General features: G+C 58.2%; 2 protein-coding genes across 2 annotated transcripts; both read left to right on the plus strand.

Moving 5' to 3' along the window:
* Nucleotides 1-1,196: 1,196 nt before the first annotated feature.
* On the plus strand, nt 1,197-5,894 carry MYCL (MYCL proto-oncogene, bHLH transcription factor). The gene is made up of 2 exons (XM_085081485.1): nt 1,197-1,820; nt 4,112-5,894. Exons 1-2 carry the CDS (start codon nt 1,316-1,318, stop codon nt 4,675-4,677), a joined length of 1,071 nt encoding a protein of 356 aa, XP_084937611.1. The 5' UTR covers nt 1,197-1,315; the 3' UTR covers nt 4,678-5,894.
* A 2,201-nt stretch (nt 5,895-8,095) lies between these two features.
* Nucleotides 8,096-22,402, plus strand: TRIT1 (tRNA isopentenyltransferase 1). Its single transcript, XM_085081483.1, has 11 exons — nt 8,096-8,285; nt 13,442-13,582; nt 13,971-14,069; nt 14,255-14,403; nt 15,248-15,390; nt 15,616-15,727; nt 15,831-15,943; nt 16,902-16,979; nt 18,518-18,627; nt 18,934-19,048; nt 21,802-22,402. The coding sequence occupies exons 1-11, from the start codon at nt 8,130-8,132 to the stop codon at nt 21,939-21,941; spliced, it is 1,356 nt and encodes a 451-aa protein (XP_084937609.1). The 5' UTR covers nt 8,096-8,129; the 3' UTR covers nt 21,942-22,402.
* The last annotated feature ends 2,895 nt before the right edge of the window (nt 22,403-25,297 follow it).

Below are 25,297 nucleotides of genomic sequence, written 5' to 3' on the forward strand. Positions count from 1 at the left end.
TCCTGCAGGGCCGGTGCTGCACCCGCAGCATCAGCCCCCAGACCCCCAGCTCCCGGTGCTGCCGGCTGGGGCAAATCCTGTGGCCTCATCCACAGCAAAAGGAAGGCGCTGGGGTTAAGTGGTTTCACACACTGCGAGGGGAATCTGTTCGTTGGTGGACTTTGTACCCATGTGTGTGCGTGTGTGTAACAATTAGTGCCGGAGGTGAGAGCCTCGCTGTTTTCACAACATTTATTGCCTTTCTAGAAGGAACTTGGCGTTGGAGAGACGCAGCATCCTGCTGGGCTCACCCGGGTCCCCAAGGACACAGTGTGTCCCTCTGGACCCCACGGCTGGATGTGCCAGGTGCTGCGTGGGCAAAATGCAGGTGGTGGGAGCTGTGTGTGTTCCTGGAGATCCCAAGCCCGTGGCTCCTGACATCCCTGGTGGCTCCCAACCCCTCCATGGCCATTCCTCCATGCACAGACCTCGTTCCTCATGGGCACTATGAGATTCTGTATTTTTGGTGCTCCTCGTTCTTAAAACCAGCTTTTTGCCGGAGTTGGTGGCTTTCAGAGGGGAAGAGCTCCCAGCTGGCTCTGTGAGGGCTTTAGGAAGGAGTGGGGATGCCTCTGGGTGGCATCCAGGGTGGCACCCTGAGCTGGACACAAACACCGAGTGACCCCACTGCTGCCCAGTGCCACAACCACTGTGGTGGCAGCATCCGGTGTGAGCTCGGGAGCCCAACAGGAATTGGGGTGACAGGCAGGCAGGGGGGACAGATGAGAAAGAGCACTCGAAGATGGTCCCTGGCAGCAGGCGATGCTTCCCTATGAATTGTCCGCTCTTCTCCAGTTTGCTTTGCTGTCGCCCCCAGGCTGGTGGCACAGCCGGGTGTCCCTCCTTAGCCCTTGCAGAGGGGGATCCCCCAAACGCTGCCCCTCGCGGTGGGCTCAGGACGGCGCTGGGAGCTCCGGGAAATCTCCTGGAGATCCCCCAGCCCAGCGCACGGTCCAGAACCCCGTGAGCATCCCCGGAGCGGGATCGGCACCCCGGTGACCCCCGAGCGCTCCCCTCACCGTGTCCCCTCGGGGGGCGGGGACCGGTGCATGGCCGCGCCCTTTATGCAGATCGCAGCGCGGCGATTGGCGGGGGCGGGACCGGGCGCCGCGGCCGGGCTATAAGAGCGGGGGGAACAATGCGCCCGCGGTCCCGGCTCGGGGGCTGGCACCGGGGTGGGGGATCCCCCTCATCCCTGGGGCTGCCCCTTTCCTGAGCGCGGCTCTCGGGGGGTTGTCCCCGGTTTTCTCTCCGCCGCTCCGTTCCCCGTGCCGAGATGGAGTTTGACTCGTACCAGCACTACTTCTACGATCACGACGCCCAGGAGGATTTCCACCGCTCCACGGCGCCCAGCGAGGACATCTGGAAGAAGTTCGAGCTGGTCCCCACGCCGCCGCTGTCCCCGCTGGGTGTCCCCGGGGAGAAGGGGTGCTGCTCGGCGGCGGAGGAGCGCTCGGGATGGCTCTCTCGGTACTGCCTGGCCGGGGAAGAACCGGAGTATCTCATAGGGACGGGGCAGATCTTCGGCAACCTGAGCGCTTTCATCCTCAAGGATTGCATGTGGAGCGGATTTTCAGCGCGGGAGAGACTGGAGAAGGCAATGACAGAGAAACTTTCCACGGGCACGCAGAGAGCCACCCCGCACAAACCGTCCTTCGCGCAGGATTTCGGGTTCAGCAGCTCCGTGAGCGAGTGCGTGGATCCCGCTGCCGTCTTCCTTTGCCCGCTGGCCGAGAGCAAGATCCCCGCATCCTCGGGATCCGAGGGCCAGAGCGATTCCGGTAAGGGATGGAGCCGCTCCGCCGCCCAGGTGCCTCCAGCCTTGCTGGAGCCCGGCGTGGGGAACACGCGTGTCCACACATGTGCGTGCCGGGAGCCTCCCAGCCGGGCTGCGCCTTTGTTGAGACTCCAAGCGAGCCCCGGTCCCGGCCCCACGAACAAAGCAGGCTCGGCTGCTCCCCTTTCCCGCGGGGTTTCTGCTCGGGAAACCCCTGCCCCTCTCGGGAGGGTGCGTGGAGCTCCCTCCGGCTGTTGCGTGGGACTCTGGTAGCCCGTTTCGCTCCTCCTGGCCCCACGGAAACCTCGTGGGAAGGCTGAAGGGCAAGTTTGCAGCTCACCGCGGAAAGTTTGGGGTTTCTCGCCTTGCTCTGCCGCCGGCTCGCAAATTCGGCTGCTCCCCCTCCTTCCTCCCACGGTCCACCCGGGACGGGTTTCCCTCGGGACAAAAGGCAAAATACGCCCTGGGGGCAGCAGGTTTGGGAGCAGCGGCGTGTCCCCCGAGGCGGTGGCTCGGTAGGACGGGCAGGAACAGCCGCATCAGCTGCGGTGTGTCCCAGCCCAGCCCCGGGGCACGTCTGCCCGTCCCGCCCGGGGTGTTTGTGTGGGTGTTGAGGCAGGGGGTCGGGCTGGGAAGGGATCCCTCCGGAACCCACCCGCCAAGGGCGGTGTGGCGCCACTGCCCCGCATCTCTCCGATCTCACGCCGATTTTCGGTGCTTATTTGCAAACACCCTCCGGCTCTCCCCAAACCCCGCAGCCCCGTCGGGGGCCGTACGTTGTTTCCCTCGCTCCCACGGAGGCCGGGCTGACTCGGCTGCCGTGGGAGCGCTGCCGCCGTGCCGTGACCCCGTTAACAAATCTGCCGGTGGCCGCCACCTGCGCCGGTGAGTCACGGCGCGGGACTTAATGCCATTAGTAGCCCGGGGACGGTAAGCCAGGTCGCGGGCGTTAAGAGGCTTAACCCAAATATGCGGGGGCCTGGCGGGAGCGGCGGGGATGCCGGTGGGGTCCCGGTGCCCGGGGGTCCCGGAGGGGTCCGGCCGCGCCACGTGGGCGCCGAACAAAAAGCAACAGATTGCGAACAATGAGAGGGGCAGCGCTGATGGACGGAAGAACCGACCAATGGGATGGCAGGATGGCCGGCTGGCCCCGCGGGACAGCCAATGAGCGGGTTCGGGAGGCGGGGCTATGCGGTCTGACTTTTATTAACGAGGTGTGTGTGTGTACGGGGCTGAGACCGCGCGGGTTGTTACACTGATGAGTGCTCCCCATCCCAGTTACTGCAGTACCAGGGAGGTTTGGGCTTGCTGGGCTGAGCCCCCAAAGCCTGGAGGGTTGGGGCTGGAGCTGCGAGCAGGAGACCCCCTTGCAGGAGGGTGGGGGCCAAGCCTCTGTTCACGATGCTGGTGGGGGTTTGACCATCTCGGAGGACCTTTAGCAAGTGGCTGTATTTGTCCCCAAAGCCTAGGAAAGAAGTTGGAGGCTCATCCCCTAAAGTGAGGGCGATCGCGGATGTGTCGGGAGCCCGCTCGGCTGGCTGTCCCTAGAGCCAGCTCCCTGCCACCAGGCTTTACTGGGATGGGACAACCGCAATGGCAACAGGCAGGGTACTTTGGGGCCAGCTATGCTTTATTTAGGTCTTTCTGTTCCTGAGCTTGAGATGCCTTTGAGGTTCAGAGTCTGTTGTAGGGACCTCTTCACCTCTCCCTCCCTCCCTGCACAGTGGGGGATTGTCCCCTCTGTCCCCGGGAAGCCGGGGCTGAATGGGCTTTATCACTTGTGAAAAGTAACAAGTCACCGAGGTGGGAAGCTGCAGCCAAGGGGAACAAAGGGTAGTTCTGCCCTTATATCCCTCATTTACAATTCCAATGGGCCATGAAAGCACCCGACGGGGATGAACTTTGGAACTAGGCTGTCCCAGCATCCTGCTCCTCCAGCTACCCCCCTCACCACGCAGGAGGGCTCGGCTGTTTCTTGCCTGATGATCCTTTATCATGAACACATGGTGCTCCTGGTGCTGAAGTGAGGCAGAAATAAAGCCTCCCAGTCCGATTTTGGGGGACCAGGCGCACGAACAGGGAGGGAATTCCACTCCTTCCCACGTGATGGTATTGGAAGGGCATTTAAATCACACAGTCCCTTCTGCAGGTGGCAGAGTTTGCAGCGCATGAGCAAACTTTAGTGGGGAGGTCATCCAGGGGGCTGTGGGGATCCCCAAAAAGGTGGCTGGGGGTGACTGACGATTCCCAGCTGATGAGGATTTGTTCTTTCTTTGCCGTGCCGGTTGTGAGCAGAAGGTGAAGAGATCGACGTGGTGACAGTGGACAAGAGACAATCGCTCAGCCTCAGGAAGCCAGTCACCATCACGCTGCGCGCCGACCCGCTGGACCCCTGCATGAAACGCTTCCACATCTCCGTCCACCAGCAGCAGCACAACTACGCCGCTCGCTCGCCGCCGGACTCCTGTCCCCCACCGGAGTCACCCCAGCAGGACCAGGAGGAGGATGAGCCCCCCAGTGCTGCGGAGCCAGCCCCTGCCGTGACCCTGCCTGAGCCCAGCTTGCCAAAGGCCAGCAGCAGCCCCGGCTCTGACAGCGAGGACGTGGCCAAGAGGAAAAACCACAACTACCTGGAGCGCAAGCGGCGCAACGACCTGCGCTCGCGCTTCCTGGCCCTGCGGGACCAGGTGCCCGGGCTGGCCAGCTGCCCCAAGACCCCCAAAGTGGTGATCCTGAGCAAATCCTCGGAGTACCTGCAGTCCCTCATCAGCGCCGAGAGGAGGATGGCAGCCGAGAAGCGGCAGCTGCAGCTGCGCCAGACCCAGCTGCTCAAACGGATTGCTCACCTCAAGGGGCACTAGCACCCGGTGTGCCCCCTGCCCTGGTCCCCACGACCCCCCAGCTCCTTCTCAATTTGCACATTTTTTTATTTTTTGGTTGCTTGTTGAACTGTTGGCCCCGGGGGCTGGAGCACATGCAGTGGCTGTGGGAATGGATCCACAGTGGAGTCCCCACAGCATTGCCTACCCGGGCTTGGCTTCTTGGCACCGGGTCTTGCAAGATTTCCCTTGTCCCCACTGTGAAGCTTCCTCAGTGACTCCTCCAATTCAAGAGCTCAAGCCTTTTCCCCCTCCCCACATCCCCTACACCCCTCTCTGCCATTTGCCACCGACAGCATTGCTGGGAGCTGCCCTTGGTCATCTGCCTTGCCCTAAAAATCCCAAGCAACCATGTCTGCCTTGGCTCCTGGCAGCAGGCAGACACAGAGCCCAGCACGGGGCTCACCTCTGGATGGATCCCATGGAGATGGTGATGGCAGGGTGTGTCTCTCACCAGGATGAACAGCACCCTGTGGGCAATCCCCTTGCTCGGCTGGACCGTACCTCACTTCCTTGTCACTTCACGCAGTAGCTGATCTTGGATTTTATGTTCTAGAAACTGCTGCTGTAACTGCGAGTCTTATACTGGAGGCTGTGTTTTTATACTGTATTTTTGTACCACTTTTTGAGAAGTATTGGTAAAGAGTTTGCTTTTTTATATATATATATATATAAATATAAAAACTTTTTTTTTTTTAAAGGGGGGGATTTCCTGCTCTGGGGGAGGGCTCAGTCCTGCTGCACTTTAGGGAGATCAGGAAGGGGCTGGCTCCTGCTGGACCCTTGAGCTGAGTCCTCGCAGAGGCCATTCACCCCCTTGCAGCTCTCCAAACCACTCATTTGCAATAACAGGGGATTTTTATCCCTTTCCCATCCTTGTGAGCATCCTTGTGACCCCTTTTCCCACTGTTGTGAGTACCCCTTCACCAGCAGCCACTTAAAATCCCCAGCGAAGCTTTGGGCTTTGCAGGTTGGGCTGCTCTGCCTTCCCTGTCTGTGCCCTGCTGCTGCCCAGCCTGCGGTGGGGTGTGTGGGTGGCAGAGTCCCCTGTCCCCTCCCAGGGGTGCTGGCAGGGGTGGTCCTGCAGGATGGCACCCTCGGGTCCCTGCTGACCTGCTGAGAACTGTTAGAGTTAACACTGGTTGGATTTAGCACTTTCTTCATTACCTCACACTTCATAAATAAATAAGTTTGCAACAGCCTGGGTTGGCTTTTTCCATGCAGTCGGCTGTGGGTTTCCATGTATCACACCGTGGTGCTCCTGGGGGGGCTGCTGTGGCCCCCAGGTTTTGGGGGTATCCTGAGCACGAATAGAAATTAATCTATTTTGCATCAGGGCTTAGCTGCACCAAGACTGAGCTCTTTGTCCTGTTTTTCTCCCAGCAATGGAAGAAGAAGTGGTCATGGTGGTGGGGCCAGGGAAATGAATCACCTGGATTATTTTTCCTCCTTTTAAGTGGTTTTATTGGCAGGGAAGGGCAGAGAGCCCAGGCTGGGCTCGGAGAAGGCTTTGATGTAACTGTAAACCCCCCTAATGGGGTTTGGGGCAGGGGGTGTGGGGTGATCTCTGCCCCACAGGTCAGGGGCTGGGGCTGGGGCTGGCAGTAACCCTATAGGGAGGGGGGAATGCAATCCACTCGCTTCCAGGAGCACTGGAGAGCTCCATATCCCAGATCTGCTAAGTGGATGAAATTATATATATGTGTGTTCTCCCCGCTGCCCCCAAACCCGATGCGTTTGGGTTTCCTTTGTCCTGGCAGCAAAGTCTTACTCGAAATGCAGGAGGGATGTGGGATTATGTTACTGCTGAGGAGTCAGGAGCGAGGAGCTGCTGCTGGAGCCTTGATCACCCAGGGGGGAAACCAGAGTTAAACAGCAACAATTCCACACAGAAACCCTTAAACACCCATGCCCTTCGGTCCCAGCGACATTTCACACTCTGTATTGCATCACACGGTGTCACAGCCTCTCAGAGCTGCATTAAAAGGTGCTCCCATGACCCACAGCTTAACCAGGGAGCAGGGTGACCTAAATCTGACACCTCGCCCATGCGCAGGAAACAAAGCCCAGATGTCCCAGCCCCTCGAACGGTTTATTTTTGTTGTGTTTTTGTGACACTCACACTCGCAGCCTGGTGTCTTTTCTCGGCTCAAGGTGACCCTCCTGAGAAGGTTTTTAGGAAGCTGGGCTTTTTATCTTCATGCTGGAAGCGCAGAGGAAGTTTAAAACATTAATTATCTCTCTTGGAAGTGATGAGCAGATCCACAGGCTGAGCTGAAACCATCACCAGTGGGAGATGTAGCTGGTCCCAAATCAAACTGAAGAACTGAACAGTTTGCAAATATCTTTGAGTTCTCCTGCCTAAAGCCTGCATGCATTATCCTCCTGAAACTTCCCTGGTTACTGGAGCACGTGTCTCCCCTCATATTGTCATGGTCAGGATGAGGGAAGGAGACTGACAGCTCTATGAAGTGAACAAAATAAGCACACAGGGCTTTCCTACTCGCTTGTTCAGCACTGCAATTTGGGACTGTCAGCCACAATCATCACAAGTCGGCATTTCCAGGGCTTGAATTAGTTATTTTTTAATGCACATTGCCCTGCTAACACCCTGCCCTTTGCCGTGACCCCCAAACCACTTCTGCTCGCCCTCCACATCTTCCCTCCCACCCCTGCCCCGGCCCGGGGGTGTCACGGGCGCGATGCCGCCTTCACGCCTGGGCTGGCAAATTTTTAGGACAGTTTCCCGAGGCGGCGATAATCCCTTCCCTGCCGAGGGGGGCCGGCTGCCCACACCCCCCTGGCCCGCAGCCTCCCTCTCCCAGTTGCCATGGCGAGGGATGTGTGTTGCCAGGGAGAGCAGCACCGCGGAGGTGCCATGGCAACGGGCTCCCGTTTTCCTCCCCTCGGTTGCCACGGAGACAGCCGCCCGCTCCCCATCTCCTCCTGTTGCCGTGGCGATGAGGAGGGAGGACGAGCCTTGGAGGAGGCTGCGGTCGCCACGGCAACACGCTGCTCCGCGTTGCTATGGCAGCAGCCCCCTCGCAGCATCCTACTCTGCCCCGTTGCTATGGCAACAGCCCCGCTCCTCATCCCCTTGCCCCGTTGCTACGGCAACAGCATCCTTCCCACCCCGTCCTAAAAAAAGGGACCCCGGAGCAGAGCCCCACATGCGGAACGGGCATGAGGGGCCTGGGGGGTAACGGGGGACCCGAAACGGGCCGGGGGAGTGGGGATCGGTTTGTCCGCCCGGGACGCGGGGAGGGGAGCGGGCTGGGTGTGGGGACGGAGCGGGACACAGAGGATGGAGGGGGACCGGGCTCGCAGCGGAGCCCCGGCGGGCAGGGGCACTCCGCGCTGCCGGCCCGGCCCCATCCTGCCGCGGGCTGATCGGCCCGGCCCGCCCCCGTCCCGCCCGCCCGACCGGCAGGGCCATGGCGGCGGCGGCCGCGCTGTGCCTGGGCAGGGCCCCGCGCCCGCCGCGGCCGCTCGTGGTGATCCTGGGCGCCACCGGCACCGGGAAATCGGCGCTGGCGCTGCAGCTCGGGCTGCGCCTCGGCGGGGAGATCGTCAGCGCCGACTCCATGCAGGTACGGCCGGCGCCGGGCGGCGGGGAGGCCTCGGCGGGGCCTGGGCCGGGGAGGAGCCGCGCCTGGAGCCCCGGCGGGGCTGGGCCTGGCCCGGAGCGTTGGGAGCGGCCTGGGCTGCACCGGGAGCGGCCTGGGCTGCACCGGAGAAGGTCCGGCCTGTACCGAGGGAAGGTCCGGCCTGTACCCGAGGCGGCTCGGCCTGCAGCGGGAGCGGCCTGGGCTGTACCGGGGAAGGTCCGGCTGGGCCTGGAGGGTCAGCAGGGCCTGCTCGGGGCCTGGAGAAGCTCAGCTCCCGGTTCCCCCCCGGTTCCTCCGGGCCCCGTGTCCGGTGGGGTTGAGCCCACGGGGTGATCCTGCCCGCTGAATGCGCTCCCGGTGTCCCTGTCCTGTCCTGTACCCGTGTCCCTGTCCCAGCCCCGGTGCCCCGATCCCGGTGAGCAGTGGTTCGGTGAGCAGTGTCCCCGTGTCCCCTCCCACTGTCAGGGGACAGTGTCCTGTGGGATTAGTTCTTTCTCTGAGCACAGCGACACAGCCAAAACCTCAGAGCTGTGTTTGCTCCAGCCCCGCATCCCCAATAAATTCACCTTTTGGAAGGAAACCAGAGTGAAGGTGTTTTAATTTTAACCCACCGGGTGCTCCGTGGAGATGTGCAGAGTTGAATAAGGGAGGCAGCAGCTGGAGTTACTTGGCAGCGGGTGACACCCAGGGTGGTGTCCTCTGACATCAGTAAAGGGACACCGAGAGATTTGGGAAAGAGTATTAAAAATTATATTTTCCACTTGCCAGTGACAGTGACCGTGGTCTTGTCTCTCCCTGCAATCAGCAGTGTGGAATATATTGATTGTAGAGTCGGGTTAAGTCAACACTGAGGTGCCAAAAGTAATTTTTTTGGTCTTAATTTTGTTCAGCTTTGTCACAGGATGGACATTTCAGCCACCACAAGAATAACAATTGTGTTGCTGTTTAGCAAAATATTTTCCTTACTGGTCGACACTTTCATGTGTTTCACTTTCTCTTCCTATAGCGCCTGAACTTTCCATCAAGTTTAATGCTTAATGTATTTATTATTCAATGTAAAAAGATGTTTTCTGCAAATAACTCCCTTGGTGCTGCTCAGAGATCAACTCCTGCTGTTCCATGCCTGCCTCCCTGTTTGCTGCTCACGCTGGTCACTGTTTGTGTCCCAGCGAGCTAAATTTAAAACCTCAGCCTCCTGAATCTGGAGCAAGCAATCAGAAAGTAATTTTATGGAATATTTTCCTTAACCTCGTGGGGAAGAAAGAGTGCTTGAGGTCTGAGCTGAACCAAAATCCTGAGAGTGCAAAATGTGAAGTGCAGAAGCTTTGCTCATCTTTAATACTGGGGAAGTGGCTGCTGCCTTGAATGCTCCTGTGCCCACAGCATCCTCTGCAGCCGTGCCTGCAGCCTCCTGGCTCGCTGTGAATTCCCCCTGTGGCCGTTCCAGAGCGTGTGTTTTGCTCTCTGCCTCTCCCAGGCCCCACTGTGGGAATGCTGGCGCGGGGAGGACCCTGCTGCAGGCGCCCAATGGCATCCGGGCTCGAGTGCCTCTTGTCCTGCTTTCCTTTTAATCTCATTCTAGCGTGACTGTGGAGCCAGGCCCGAGCAGCTCGGCTGTTTTATCCCGTAATGCAGCGTGCTGGCGGGGCGGGGGAGCCGGGCAGCCCCGCGGCACAGCCCCCACCACGCTCCACTGACCCCCAGTGCCCCCCAGCCGGCGCTGCCTTTGTCCCCGTGGCACGCTGGCTCTCCCCGTGGCGTGTCCCCCTGCCACGCAGGGCTGTCCTCGCGGGAGACTCGCCGGGGTTTGGAAATCCCATTGCTCGCTGGGAGCTGACAGCTGCCGTGTCGCCCCCGGTGCATTCATCCCTGGGCTCCGAGGAGCTCTGACAAATGCTGGCAGTGTTCTGGGCAGCTGCTGGAGCGAGAGCCAGGCTCGGGAAGGGGCTGGGGAGCCCCGAGCCCACCTGTTCCCACACACAGGCACCCCTCTATCCATCTCCAGGGTGTTTTCGTCATGGCTCTGAGTCGCTGTGCTCAAATTACAGACTTAGCTGCTGCCTGCTTGCAGCTCAGGAGCTCTGGTTAATCTGCTGGCCTCTTAATCTTTTCTTTTTATCCTTTCTGTTGCTGTTTGTCATCGCAGTGAGTTTTGTTGAGGAGTAAGTAATTCCTTGGAGAGCCAGGCAGGGTGAAGTCGGTCCTGTTTCTTCATTCCTGGCAGTGAACATGCAATGATCCCTGTGCCAGCTTGATGAGGGCTTCATCCACTGTCCCTTCTGGATTTCACCCTTGGGAGTGGTGATGCAGTCCTTCTCCAGAGGTTGCTGTAGCACACATTTCTCAGTCAGTGTGTGGAGTCAGGACATCTCCAGAGCTTTTGCTAACATGGTTCTCATGGCAGGGAGTCAGTCATGCTCTCCTTGCACCCTCGCTTGGTTTGGGTCCTCTGTGCTCCTCTCCAGCATGGCCCTGGTTAAATCCTGATGTTTTCCCAGCCATAGGTGACTTGGATGTGTTTGGGGTCTGTCATGTCACCTTCTGCACTCCTTGCACTCAGGGCAGGGACAGTGCTTTCCCCCTGATGGTGACAGAGTGACAGTGTTTGGGATCGTGCATGGAACTGATGGCAGAGCAAGGATTTGGGAGAGCAAGGATTTGAGAGAGCAAGGATTTGGGAGAGCCAAGATTTGGGAGAGCTTGCCCTTCCTGAACTGCAGATCCCGAGAATCATGGCTGTGTGTGTCTCCTGCCTCAGTTTCCCCACCTTTCACAGAGGGGCAGCGCTGACCTTCCAGGGGGGCTCAGCGCAGAGGTGGGAGGATGCCATCAAGGCTAAGCATCTTTAGTGCTGGCTTGTGTTCCGTGTCTCGGAGCCCTGCTGCTCCAGGCTGCCGCTAATCTGTTTTGGGGCCTTAGAAAGCAACAAAGGCTTATCTGAGCCGCTGGCTGAAAATAGAAATGAGTGTCAGGAGGACGTCTCGGTGCGAGGCCCTGCCGACAGCCAGCTGGTGGAAACCTTCTCCGGGCTTTGCTGCCTGTGTGTAAAAGGCTGCCTTTGTTTCCTCCCAGCCCACACACTGACGCCGCATTCCTGCCCTTGTTGCCAGATATTCCGGGAGGCTCTCGGTGTTTAATCTCCAGGAGAAGCTGGGGATAGCAGCCTGAGCTGTGGATGCTGGCTCTGCCCGTGCAGGGCACTCACTGGGGGCTGCTGGCTGCCTCTGAGCTGCTCGTCAGCCCTCGGTGCTCGCTGTGATTCCAGGCAGGCAGTGGGAATTGGGGGAGCTGGAGGGTTGGAAATGGGGAGAGCAGGCATGGAGCCAAAGCTCACTGAATTCAAAGGCTTTTGGTGCTGACTGCAGCCCCGTGGTGAATGGGGATCAATATGCTGCCTGCAGCCACGTTGGCAGAGCTGCCCATGGGCCTGTCCTGCCTCCTCACCATCCCCTGGGGCAGCTGCCTTTCTGCAGGCTTTGGTTGCCCTCCCTCTCCCCCTCTCTTCCTGCCCCCCGGGCCAGCCTTTTGGGATAGGAGCAGCAGCCAGCCCTGCCTCTCCCAGCTCTGAGTTAAGCAAGACGGGAGCAGAGCTGGTTCAGCAGCCCTGGCAGCTCCAGCAGCTCTCCTGACTGCTCCAGGCAGGGATTGGGCTTCCCTGCTCCACTAACCTGCATGGTCCCTGCTGCCTCTCGGTGCCTGGTGCCCGTGGGTCACCTCTGTGTCACCTTGTCCTTCTGTCTGGGACCAGGGGAGCAGTGGGTGGAGGCTGCGCTGCAGCCGGAGGCTCGGCAGCTTCTCAGAGGGGATTAAGGGGAAATTTATTTCTTGAAGTCTGGCTGGGGTGGTTTCTGGGGGGGATGGAGGAGGAAATGAGTACAGCCATTTCCAGTCCTTTTTCCCATCATCCCGGTTTATCCCATGCTGGGAGACTTCCCTTAAGCAGGAAGGCTCTGAGAACTAAAGACATCCTTCCAAAGCACCTCTTTTGCCATCCCCTGCTCAGTCCTGCATGGTGCAGAGCTGGGCTGGACAGAGAGGCTTTGTGTGCCCCACTGTGCCCCACTGTGCCCCACTGCCAGCACCTTGTGCTGAGGAGGGCTGTGTTTGCCTAGGGTGGGAGCAGGGTGAGGAGCTGTCCTCCCTTCTCCTGGCTGGAATCTGCTCTCCTGGGGGAGGGAGGTGATGGAACACCAAGCTGAGGCAGCTCCAGCCCTTGGATCTATGGGCTGGGCTGTGGCTGGTGCTTTCCACAGCCTGGAGGGTGGATTTGGTGCATCTGCTGGGATCCAGGTTGCCTTGGCTCGTTACCAGGAATGCTCCTGAGGGCTTGGTTTGCGTGGCTTTTCTGCCTGCTCTGCTCTCAGCAGTGCTCTCACAGGTTGTGTATCCCAAATTTGAGAGAAGGCATGTGAGATGCTGCTGGTTGTGCCCATCAGGCTCTCCCTGGCCAGGACAGTTCCTCATTCCCCTGGGATCACTGACCCTTCTGTATCCAAGGGGCTCAAGGAGAGCAGGCAGCACATCAGGCTTTTAAGGTGTGCATGAGCCGAGACTGTTTGTGTGTTTTCAGAGGCTCCATGGAGTTGTGTGTTGCATCCACAGAGATCTTTGTATGTTGCAGGAAGCAGTGATCCTTGGCCCCACATGAGACTCAAGCTGTGCTGGAAATGTTTGGAGAGCAGCACACCTGAGCTTTGAGCTGCAGCAGCAGATGAGGAGGTGGCAGCTTGGAGGTGGCTCCTTTCAGAGCTCTGTGCTGGGCTGGTGACACTGCCTGGGCTCTGACTCTGCTGTCCAAGTGCTCAATCAGCCCTCCCAGCCCTAATCACAGGGTTATACCAAACCAGGGAAGCAGTCATGAGTGGTTGGGCTCAACGGTTCATCTCCTGTGGGCAGGAACAAACACCAGAGAGAGGCAGCTTGGCCCTGGCATGGCAGGTGTTGGCAGGATTCCTGCTGCCCTGCCTGAACGTGGCACGTGCCCCTGTTGTCCCCTGCCTGTCCCCTGGCTGCCCCAGTGACCAGCAGGGGCTGGGAGAGGTGACTGGGACAGGCTGTGTGTGGGGAAAGAGCAGTGGTCAGTGCAGCTTTGCCAGGACACAGAGGTGAAGGCCAGGCTCTTCTCTTCTCTTCCCCAGGTGTACAAGGGTTTGGACATCATCACCAACAAGGTTTCCCCACAGGAGCAGCGACTCTGCAAGCACCACATGATCAGCTTTGTGGATCCTCTCGTCTCCAACTACACCGTGGTGGATTTCAGGGACAAAGCTGTGCCTCTGATATCCTTTCATGCTGCAGCCTGCCTGCCCGAGCAGCAATGGCTTTCTCCCCTCCAGTTTGGGCTCTCCACATCCCAGCTAACTCTGGTTTTTCAGAGGGTAGGAGCTGGTGAGAGGGGCTTGGGGCTTCTTTTACCCAGCTAACGCTCAGGACAGCCCAGGGAAGATCTGTGCTGGGTGTTGCCCTCCCTGGCAGTCCCAGGGTGTCCCTGAGTTCTGGTGGTGGCTGGCAGAGGTGACAGAGGATAATGAGAGATGAGGGACATCTCTAACCCTGTCCTGCAGCTTCACTGCTTCTCTGGGACTGGGAGAGTGGGATCTGAGCTGCTGCTGCTGCCCACAGCCCTCCCTGCTCTGCATCTCTGCTTACACTCCCTGACTCTGGCACATCGAAGACATCTTTGCCCGGGACAAGATCCCCATTGTTGTGGGAGGAACCAACTACTACATCGAGTCCCTGCTCTGGAAGGTCCTTATCAACACCAAGGTACCGTGGGGGGCTGTGAAAGCCTTTGGGAAAGGGTGAGGCCAATGTTCAGGGTGGGATTCCTGCAACTGGGCACGGTGGGCAAGAAGAGCCTAAAGCCCCTCCTTCACCCCATGGCTCTGGGGGATCTTATTGCTTGCACTGGCCTTGCTCAGGGTTTGGTTAAGGCTGTTTTGTGTCCCCAGGAGAAGCCCAGCACTGCCCCCAGGCCAGCCAGTGACAGGAAGGTGGAGCTGGAGCAGCTGGACAGTGCTGAGCTCCATCGGCGCCTGAGCCAGGTGGACCCAGAGATGGCAGCCAAGCTGCACCCCCACGACAAGCGCAAAGTGGCCAGGTGAGCTCTGCGTGCCAGGGGCAGGAGGTGCCAGGGGCCAGCAGCCCTTCCCGAGGGAATTCTGTGCCTGGGAGCACGGCAGGATGGGCTCTCCCACCTCCCAGGGGTGCTCCTGGCTTCTTAGCCGGTGCTGGGGGACCTTGGAGCTCTGGTGCTTGGGACTCGCTGTGATCTGAGCCTTGTGGCCACATAGCCCAGCCCGAGCTGCCTTTGGGGTGCTGGGCTGTGCTCTGGGGCTGCTCCCACTCCGTGCCCCAGCAGCAGCAGGGTTTATCTGGAGCTATTTAAAGAGCAAGCTGCCGTGCTGGCTGAGTAACATAGCTGAGCTCTGTGGGAATAGCACGGCAGCAAGACCAGGCTTGCTGCTCCATCCCAGCCGAGCCCTGGCCCCGGGGAGCAGAACACCGCCCACCGCATTCGCACGGTGCAGGGGGATGGAGGGTTGGGCAGCAGCACGGCTCCTCCACCTCCCTCCCCGCCTGGGCTGGGCTGCTGAAGCTCCACAGCAGCATGGCAGCGCTGGTGCTTTCCCTGCAGCCCTGCCTGGCTGGAAAGGGCAGGGCTGCAGCCAGATCCCTGTCCCCTGCAGGGCTTGTCCCTGTGCCAGGCAGGAGTGGGTGGCTGTGCTCTGGGCTCCTAGGGTGCCAGCAATGCAGCCCCGGGAGCTGGGTGTGCTGGGATGGCGGGCAGGGCAGGGGGCTGGGACCTGCCCTCCCCCCCACATGAGAGGCTTGGATCTGGGCGAGTGTCTGCGGTTGCCTTTGCTGGAGCCCCCGGGGCTGCTGGGGGAATGGGAAAGCTCGTTCTCAGCCAGCCTCTGAGCTCTGTGTGTCTCTGCTTCCAGGAGCCTCCAAGTGTTTGAAGAGACAGGGATCCCCCACAGTGAAATCCTGCAGCAGCAGCAGCAGGAGGAAGGCGGGGGGCCCTTGGGTGGGCCCCTCAAATACCCACATTCCTGCATCCTGTGGCTCCACGCAGACCAGGCAGGTGAGAACGAGCTCCTGGCTGCCTGGGGAAGGGCTGACTCCCTGCTCCTGCCCCAGCCTCCTCTCTGGAGAAGGCAGCAACTCCTTTGGCATCAGGGGGCGTGACTGGGAACTCATTCCCCTGACCTGCCGGGCTCTGCCTTCCTCAGGTGGAGCCTGGCAGTGCTGACTCATGTCCTGACGGCCCCGAGGGCACAACTCAGCGTGTCCTGCTCTCCTCCTGCAGCTCTGGATGCACGGCTGGAGAAGAGGGTGGATGACATGGTGGCCGCGGGGCTGCTGGAGGAGCTGCGGGATTTCCACCGCCGCTACAACCAGGAGAAGGTGGCAGAGAACCGGTGGGTGAGCAGCCAAAGCCTCTCTGCTCCTCCCTCTGGGAAAGGCTGAGGTCTCCCACTGTTCCCCAGGAGATGGCTGTGACCTCTGCCTTTGGTTCTCCAGGCAGGATTACCAGCATGGCATCTTCCAGTCCATTGGCTTCAAGGAGTTCCACGAGTACCTTGTCAGTGAAGGGAATTGCTCCCCTGAGACCAGTGCCCTGCTGCTGGAAAAAGGTGGGAGGAGCACCCTGTGTGCCCCACGAAGCCCCAGGTGACACTACAAGATGGTCTCTGTGCATTTCCCACATCTGCTAGCCCAGAGCATCAGAGACTCATTTTCCAGTGCTTGGAGAGAATCTCTGAGCACAGCCAGAGCAGCTCCTCCTTTCCCTCAGGCCTCGTTGCAAGATGCACAGGGCACAGCATGATTTGGGGTCTGGGGCTGGGTGATGGGATGTGGGAATGCTGTGGAGAGCAGGGCTGGGAAGGAAGGATGAAGCAGAACACAGCATTCCAGCAGCTCTGTGGTGACAAGGAATGCAGGGATCAGTGAGCAGGGATGTACCCTGGGATGGTGTGTTCCATTCTGGAATGTCTGGGCTGGTGCAGCAGGGAGGAAAAGTCCATCTGTGCCAAGGAGGGTTCAGTGTGGAGTGGAGGTGGAGGCTGAGGAAACCACAGAAGTGATAAAAGGCTTGAAAACAAGTCTGATGCAGAAGGAAATTGTTATGTCTGCTCAGGAGACGATTAGGAGGGATTTGATAAGCCTGGTACTAAATATTGGATGGTTCTGCAGTGGTAAATCATCCTCTGAAGGGTGGGATGAGCAGCCCTGGGCTCCATTTGTGCAGAGAATTGGGCATGGTGAGAGCAGTGCAGCCCCTGAGCAGGCTGTCCTACCTGAAAGCTGAAAGCTTCAGGGTGGAGGGGTTGGGCTCTTTCCGCCCCCTGCTTGTTCAGGGATATTTGGGGCACCTTGTCCAGCCTTTCCTTGCTGTCACTGTCCCTCCACTGTGTGTCAGGGCTCAGCCTCTTCTCAGTGCAGGCACAGACCCCAGACTGACAGTAAAAATAATCCCCATGGTGCCACCCAGCACTGACTTCTTTCTTGTGTGACTTCCCTCCCCTGGACAGCCTCTCCTCACTGACCTTTGGGGTTTTTTTTCTTGTGTTCAACCCCTCTGTTCTGAAGGGATCCAGGCCCTCAAGCAGGTGACCAAGCGATACGCCCGGCGGCAGAACAAATGGGTTCGGAATCGCTTCCTGAAACGTGAGTCCTCTGCTCCCACCTCGCCTCATCCCCCCCTCCAGCTCCAGGGGGGACACTGGTGCTTTGGGACAGCCTGTGCTGGGGAATCTGCTCCCAACCAGAGCCCTGCAGGAGCCACCCAGTGTCCCCATCCACCCACGAGGCTCTGCCTGTCCCGATTCCATCCCGCTGGGTTGGGTTGCAGAGCAGATCTCCTTCCCCTCCTGAGATGTGTTCTGCTCCCAGACACTCAGGAGCACTCCTGAGACACTCACTCCTGCTCCCTGTACCTCTGTACTCCATCCCCTCCCCACAGCAGTGCCATCAGGAGGGATAAAATCCCAAGCAGAGGCTCAGCCCCGTGTGAGGCACCAGGAGATGATGATGATGATGATGATGATGATGGTCACAGCATCCCTGCAGCTTATCCTGCCAAATGCTCCTGAGGGGCTCAAGGAGGGCTCCCCACGTACCCACACATGCTGCTGGCAGGGAGAAAAGCCCATTTGACAGCTGCCCTCCAGATTAGGAGCAGGAGCCCCGTGGCTGCAGCGAGCCTGGGTTGTGCTCTGCGGTGGCAGGGAGCCAGCAGGACTTCCCCGTCCCAGCCCCAGCCTTGGAGCAGAGCCAGCAGCAGCAGCTGGGAGCCGGGCACTTGTTGAAAGGTGCTCAGTAGGGGCAAAACAACAATAAAATTAATAATAAAAAAAAGAAGGCAGGGAGAAACTTGAGTCAAAAAAAAAGATGGACTTTGAAGGAGGCGCAGGAGCTTTGCCAGAGCCATGTGCTGGGTGGCTCGGCTCACCTTTCTGGTGGCAGGTGTGCTTCAGATGGGCTCTGTCAGGGGCTGCTTTGTGGGCACAGCATAAAACCAGCACCTGCTGGGGACTGGCATGTGGAGCCTTTGATGGTTTTGTCCGAGCAGGGACAGCCAGGTGCCCACGGAGGGCAGGTGAGCCCTGGAGAGCAGCCAGGTCACCCCGGGAGCAGGTGGCTCTGGTGGCAGCTGTGTCACCCTGTCCAGCCTGCAGCAAGTGCCCTGTGCCTGGTGTGGGGCCAGGGGAGGCCAAGGGCTGCCTGTGACTCTGTCCCTTGTCAGGACATCAGTAAAGCATCTCTCACCATATCCTGCTGCCAGGAAACCAGCAGGATCAGCCCCTGCACAACCCATTCCAGCTCTGAGTGGGAATCTGCACGCTCACATGCCTCATCCAGGCCCCATGCCTGCATCTCCTTGTAAGCGTGCTGTGCTGCCTTTGTGCCTGGCTGCAGCTCTTTCATCCTCCCAGCCTCCCGTGGCCACGGCTGGGCTGAGGTGCTGGTTGTGGTGCCAGGCTGTTGGCATCCTCACATTCCGTAACACTCTCCCAAGGGCAGCCAGCTGTGAAGATGCTTCCTTGAGTCCTGAAGTGTTCCTGCTGCTCGCAGGAGATTCGCTCTGGAGAGGATTTTGGCTCTGGTGCTGTTGGCTCCTGAATGCTGACAGGGAAAAAGCAGATCCTTGTGGCTGTTGGGAGGGGATGCTGGGGTTTTGTGGTGCTGATGTTGTGTCTCTCCAGGTCCTGGGCCAAATGTGCCCCCAGTTTATGGCTTGGAAGTGTCTGATCTGCAGCGCTGGGAGGAGAATGTGCTGAAACCTGCACTGGAGATCGTGGAGAGCTTCATCCAGGTACTGGGGTTAGCACAGCAGCACTGTCTGCCTTCTCTGTGGCCTCCAGCCCCCCTGACATGGCACACAGTCCCTCCCTTGAGCAGGGCTGGCTGTTCACATGCCCAGCCCTGGCATTTCCTTGCAGGAGTAGAAATTTGTTGTCTCAGCTGCACATTTTTCCCAGTGTTCTCTGCTTGCTCAAACCCCAGTGTCTGCCTTGCCAACCTTAATGTCTGAGTTTGGCAAGCTCACACCTATAAAAGTGAGCACAGACAGGCAAATTCTCGTGGCAGAGACCAACCTGAGGCATTCTGTGATCTGCAGGGCCGTGAGCCCCCAGCAGAGCCGCTGAGGATGGAGCACGACGAGGAGAACAAGCGGAGCCACCGCGTGTGTGAGCTGTGTGACAGACTCATCATCGGCGACAGGGAGTGGGCAGGTAGGGCTCAGCTGGGCCAGGAGGGCACCTGGGAGGGCTGTGGTGACGTGGAGGGATGGAGCAGCTCCCCTCTGACCCTCAGATCACAATCCTGGCCTCTCAGGGATTGTTTGCAAGCCCACAGGGAAACATCTGTCAGGATTCCCCCCTTCCCCTGTAAACACAGAGAACATCCAGATCAGGGGCTTCTGCCCCATCTATATGATTTTTAAAAGCAAAGTCTCCAAAACAGATAATTTTAAAATCATCACAGCACAGAGAGCATCACACCAGGGATGTGGATGTGGCATCAAGCTCAGGGCTGCTGTGTTTAGTCAGGGCTCCTAGTCCTTTACAACACTCTGGATGCTTCCTCAAAAAGCACAGAACAAATCTGTCCCCGTTGTGTAAATTACAGTTTCTTAATGTTTTTACTAGTTCTGTTTTGCTCCAATATTTCCTATTTGTGTGTGGGTTTTTTTTTTTCTTATTAAACTATTCCTAGCTGTAATAGTAATAGAAAGGGATTTTCTATTTTCAATAGACTTACTTTAAAAGAGCTCAGCTGGAATCAGATTAAGTCAGTGAATTTATCTGTGCTGGGAGGCTCATGCTGAGAACCAGAAACAAAAAGCAGTGGAGAAACTGGCTGTGGAAATGGAACTGGTAAATCTCCATGTGTTGCCCAAATGCAGGATGTGCAGGGTCGTGGTTTAACCCCAGCTGCATCCAAGCCCCCTGCAGCCACTCACCCACTCTCTCTCTCTGGGACAGAGAATTGGAAGGGTAAAAGTGAGAAAACTTGGGGGTTGAGTTAAAGTTTAATGGAGAAAGCAAAGCAAAACAAGGAATTAATTCACTGCTGTGCTCAGCCATCCCAGGAAAGCTGGGCTCCATCACATCTAACGTGACTTTGGGAAGACAAACTCCATCACCCCAGTGTCCCCCCCTTTCCTCCCTCTTCCCCCAATGCTCTGGGTTATCCCTGGGGTTAGCTGGGGTCAGCTCTCCCAGCTGTGTCCCCTCCACACCCCCTGTGGCCCCCCAGCCCCCTCTGTGTTGCTGTGAGGAGCAGACCGTTCCAGGACTCCTCAGCAGTAACAAAACATCCCTGAGTTATCAACCCTGCGCTCAGCACAAATCCAAACACAGCCCCAGAGCAGCTACTGGGAGGGAAATCAACTCTGCCCCAGCCAAAACCAGCACATGCAGACACAACGGAGAGATAAATTTCCCAGGCTGTTGGGTTTGAAGGAGTTGCTTATTCCTTGCTGAGCTGGGGAAGTGCTGCAAGCAAACTGACTCTGAGGAGGAGGATCCTTGCAATGAGATCAGTTAAGTGCAGTTTTTGTTTTAGCTGATCTCTGCTGTCTCGGGAGGTGCTTTGAAGGAGCTCTGCTTGTCCAGAACTGGAAGCTGTTGGGGTTTCTGTCATCCTTGCAGCTCCAGCAAGTTCTGTGATTGAGTGGGAGCTCCTCGAGGTTCCCCCAAACCCACAGCTGCAGCTGCATGTCCTTAGGGATGTCACCCCAGATCCAATCGATGGTGACAGTGCCTCTCTCAGCCAGGACCAGCTGTTATTCTCTGTGTCCAGATGAGCTGGGCTCAGATCTCCAGATGGTGGGAGAAAAACGGTCCAAAATCCTGGGTGTTACTTGTGCCTGCAAAATTGAAAAAGGTGAAAACAGCGGAGGGAGCTGGGTGGATCTGCAATCTGCTCTGTTTTCTTAGGTCAGGTGATAGTTTTGGGAACTGCTTCCCAGTGCCCTGCTGGCTCTGGGAGATTTTAAAATTCCATCTGATTTTACAATTTACATGGACTTAAAGAGCACAACTCCCCAGACAGCAGCAGCAATTGGTGTTTCCTCAGCCAGTGTAGCTTTGGTGTTGCTTGTGACAAATTGCAGGAGGTGAGACTTTCTCTCAAGCTGAGGGTGACCCTCCAGCGTGGTGATAAAGCAGCAGCTTTGCATGTGATTTCATCCTTTGGCAGAAAAAGGACGGCTGGAAAACACCTGAGGGCCTTGATTCAGCGAGTACATAGCCTCGTTTAATTAAGGCCCTGCCTGAAAAGTTTGTGCTTTAATTGCCGCTCTGATCTCTTGGAAATGGCAAAACCACCCCGCCAAGGTGCTCAGACAAAGCCTCCCCTGAGATAAAACCACTGATAAGGAGGTTTGGCTGTCCTTAAGGATGTGATTTCACAGAGAAATGCAGCTCCTGCTGCTCCAAGCCGAATCCCTGGGATTACCCCTCTGTTCCCATCTGATTCCTGCTGCGGTGCTTTCCTGGCTGGGACATTGCCCTGCAGTTGTTCAGAAGTTTAATCACGCTCCAGGCTCTTCCCTGCAGGATGCACAGGACATTCCCAGTGCTGTGGTGCAGAGATCCAGTCCTACAAATGATCCTGGCAGTGCTCCACGGGGAGCAGAGAGTTGCACAACCTCACCAAAGTGTCACTTCTTTGGCAACACTTTGCCTCCTCCCGTCCTCCTGGGAGAGGTTGGGAGCAGGCTTGGAGCAATCTGGAATGTTCTGCGTGCACAGAAGCAGGATTTTTCCCTCTCCCAGTCCTTCCTGAGGAAGTTTGGGAGCTTTTCCCCCTTCTGAGCCCTGATAGTAACAGCCTGGGCAGGGCTTGGGAGTTCACTTTTCTTCGGGAGTGAATTGTGCAGGAGGCAGGGAAGGGAGGCTGCTCTGCCCTGCGTGGGGAGATCGGGTGTTTCCTCCTCCAAATTCCACTGATTGAACGCTCTGTTTGCCTCTTCCTCCAGCTCACACACGGTCCAAATCCCACCTGCACCACCTGAAGAAGAGGAGGAAGCTGGAGGTGTACAGCAGTGCCAGAGGGACCGTGGGGGACAGTGGGGACACAGAGACCTCGGACGAGGATGGCAGCCTGCCTTTGCCTTAGGCCTGGAAAAAGGGACCAGCTGTGCATCCACCTGCATGGAGAGGAAGCTCCTCAGTCCTGGGCGGCCTTGAACCGAGGAGCTGAGTCATTTTTTTTGGGGTGAGGCAGGTGTGTGACGGCAAAGGCCGCCGGCTGCATCGGATCCTCTTCATGTGGCCTCATCCCGCTGTGTTCCCAGGCTCCTGGAAAGGGCTGAGCCCCGGGGCAAGGCCGCTGGGAGTGTCCTCCCATGCAAAGTGTGAATTCCTGCCAGACACACATCCTTGGGATGGCTGAGCTGCTGGGATGTGGTTGTGTGGATCTCAGAGACAGAAATACCCTGACTCCTCCAGCTTGGCCGGGAGCACAGCTCCAGAGCTGGGGGAGCTCTCGCTGCCTTTATTGTGGAGAGGATATTTTTTTGTTCTTTTGTATGCAAATAAAGCTGCAGGATTACTGTGGGTTCCCCTCCCTGTTAACAAGCACGGTTTCCTTGCTCTCCCGTTCCACCTGGCCCAGGTTCCCTGCTCTGGGCACAGGGCAGGAGCTCCAGGTCTGGTTCCTTCTCCCTGTCACCTTTTCCCCAGCTCCTGAGGGAGCTGAGCAGATGTTCCCAGCGTGGAGGGGGCAGGGAGTGTGTGCACACAGCAGGTGCAGGAGGAGCTGGCACCTGTTAAACAGGAACTTGGGAATGAGCTCATCGAGTTCGCAGCAGATCAGCCTGGCCTAGTTCAGGCAGAATTCCCGGGGGGTTACACTGTGGTTTGGCACTGGGAATCAGCCCTGAATTTGAATCCAAGCTACTGAGCAGCAAATTCCCACTGCCGTGTCCGCCAGGCAGTCCCAGCGTTGTTCCTGGAGGATGTGAGTGCCATTTGTGCCTGGAATTCCTCTCTGGTGCAACCAGGACAGCCTTTCCAGGGCGTTTGGGGTTCTCCTGGCAACCTTGGGAGGGTTTTGGGGTTGGTAGAGCACGAGTTTTTCCTGGTGCTGCACCGTGTGGCAAGAGGCACCTTGCAGGGCTCCTCCTGCCAGGGGAAGGGCTGCGTGGGTGGAGTTGCCGGCGCAGGCTCTGGAGATTCCTGCTTTGGTGGGGATTAGGTTAAACCTCCGGTTTGTGCTCCTCGGCGTGGAATTATTCCCATAGAGCTCTGTGGGGTTGCTGCCTTGGGATGTGGAGTGGCTTGGGAGCTCAGACTGAAGGGGACAGGCAGGGCAGAGCTGGGAATTTGGAATGGGCAGAGCTGGGCATGAGCTTTGGAATGCTGGGCTTTGGTTGTGTCTCTGAGTCTGTGCAGCACCAGCTGAGTGTTTTCTCCAGCCCAGACTTGTTTGCCGTCCGTGCTGACTCAATGGATGTGGGTTCAGCCCAGCACTGCAGCACAGGGCTGCGAGGTCATGGCATGGAATTGTGTTCTCCCAGCCTGCATGGCTGAGCTGGGAGCTGGGGAGCAAAGCCCCATTCACCACCAGCATGCTGAGTGTGGTTTGTGACAGACAGCACTGAGATGTTGAGTCATCTCCCCAGGCCAGGCCAGGGTCGCTGGGGCAGTGCTGGGAATGAGGGTTGGGATTATCTGCCCTGGCTCCTAGTGCAGTCAGATGTCCATACTGTTAGAAATGGATTAAATATCCTTAATCGGTTTAATATGAACTTTGTTATCCCCACAGATAGATGTTATTCCTCTTCCACAGCAGCCTGTTCCCTTCAGGATCCTGCTTGGGCTGTGCTGAGCAGGGGGTCCCAGGTGTCCCAGGAGAACAGGGTATGCACATTTCCTTGTCCATGCAGTGCAGTGGGAAGTGGAAGGAGGAAGCACAACCTGATCCTGCCAGCACCACGATCCAGGTGATTTTTCCTCCTTGGAGAGGTGAGGGCTGTCCTTGAGGACATGGAGTTTATTTGAGCAGAGCCATCCCTGCCGTGGGTTGCTCTCCAAAGGAGTTTACTCTCCTCGGTGAGTTGCACCTCTGCTGTTTGAAGGTCTCCAGGCAGGGGCTGGGATGGAGCTCCTGGCAGGGTCACACCAGTTCCTGGTGCTGCCACCAGCTCCTGCTCCTCCTCCTCCTGCCCTGCGCCCTGCAGAAGGGACAAACAATGCCGGAATCGCTCTCCAGCCCCAGCCGGGGCTCGCTGAGAAAGTTGTTGTGGTCTCAGGTTTCAGGCTGCTGTCAGTGCCGGGAGGTTTGGGGATGGCGAATGGCACTTCGCTCCATCTGCCCTGCGCTAATCCCCAGACAAACGCGGCTCTTCCATCTGTGCAGCCGGAGCCGCCGAGCCCATCACACCAGCCACTTAATCTAAATGGCTTTGGCCAAAGATAAGGTCATTAATTACACTGGGATTAGAAAACAGTCCGGGCCCGGCGTGGCTTGGCTCGCCATCAATTAAAGTCCTCGGCACTCTGGTCTGGCTGAGCATCGAGCCTGAGCTGGAGGAGCTCGGTGTCCTTGCTGACAGGGCACCATCGTGGTGGCACTGCCTGTCCTCGGGGTGTCCCCTCGCTTGGTCACTGGCGTATTGACGCAGTGCTGGTTTGTCCTGCTGTCCAGGCTGCTGGCAGAGCAGAGGCAGATCCAGGATCCCCCTGGCACCTTGGCAGCCCAAATTCTCGTGTCCTGCAGTGAGAGGTGCAGACAGAACCTCCTCATCATCCCATCTGTTGCCTCCAGCAGCTCCTGCCAGAGCACCACACCCAGCTGCCCCTGCCTCGCTGCCCACAGGGGTGGCCACTGTCCCCAGGGCTCTGAGCTCCGAGTGTGTCTGTGATGATTGAGGAGTTGAGTTTCCTTCTGCTTCTCCACTTTTCAATTCCCTTTTCTCGCCCTGTTTTGGCTCTGAAATACTCCAATCTGCTCATCCCACAGGAAATGTCTCATCCCTGCAGCACTGCCCTTTGCTGGGGTGGGAAGTGCCACCTGAAAGGTGCCACGCTGGGGACAGTCAGGGCTGGGATGTGACATGAGTTTGGCCTCATCCCTCCCCTCGCAGGGCAAGGGCACCACGGGGGGGACATGATGGGCTCTGTGCCAGGACCTGAGTGGCACTGGGACATCGGGACACAGCTGCCACCTCTCCCAGCACCGGTGACCAGCTGGTGTCTGTGCCCCTGCTCGCTGCTGGCTTTGAGGGATCCGGCTGTCCCTTGACTCCTCTTGGAGGTCCCGGGTGGTGACGCTGTCCTGGCTCTTCCCAGCCCAGTTCCCACACTGCAGGGACGCTCCTCGGGTGGGCTGGGGACCATCTGGGGGACAGTGTCACCTGGGGACATTGGCTCCTGCAGACACGCAGCAGCTGCAGCCACCGAACTGAGCCGTGTCCTGGCCTCATCCTCAGTTCCCAGGTGGGATCTTCTGCTGGGGAGCACTGGGGGGAT

This window comes from Lichenostomus cassidix, chromosome 23, assembly GCF_008360975.1.
Source record: "Lichenostomus cassidix isolate B80296 chromosome 23, HeHo_3.0, whole genome shotgun sequence".
NCBI classification, from domain to species: Eukaryota; Metazoa; Chordata; class Aves; order Passeriformes; family Meliphagidae; genus Lichenostomus; species Lichenostomus cassidix.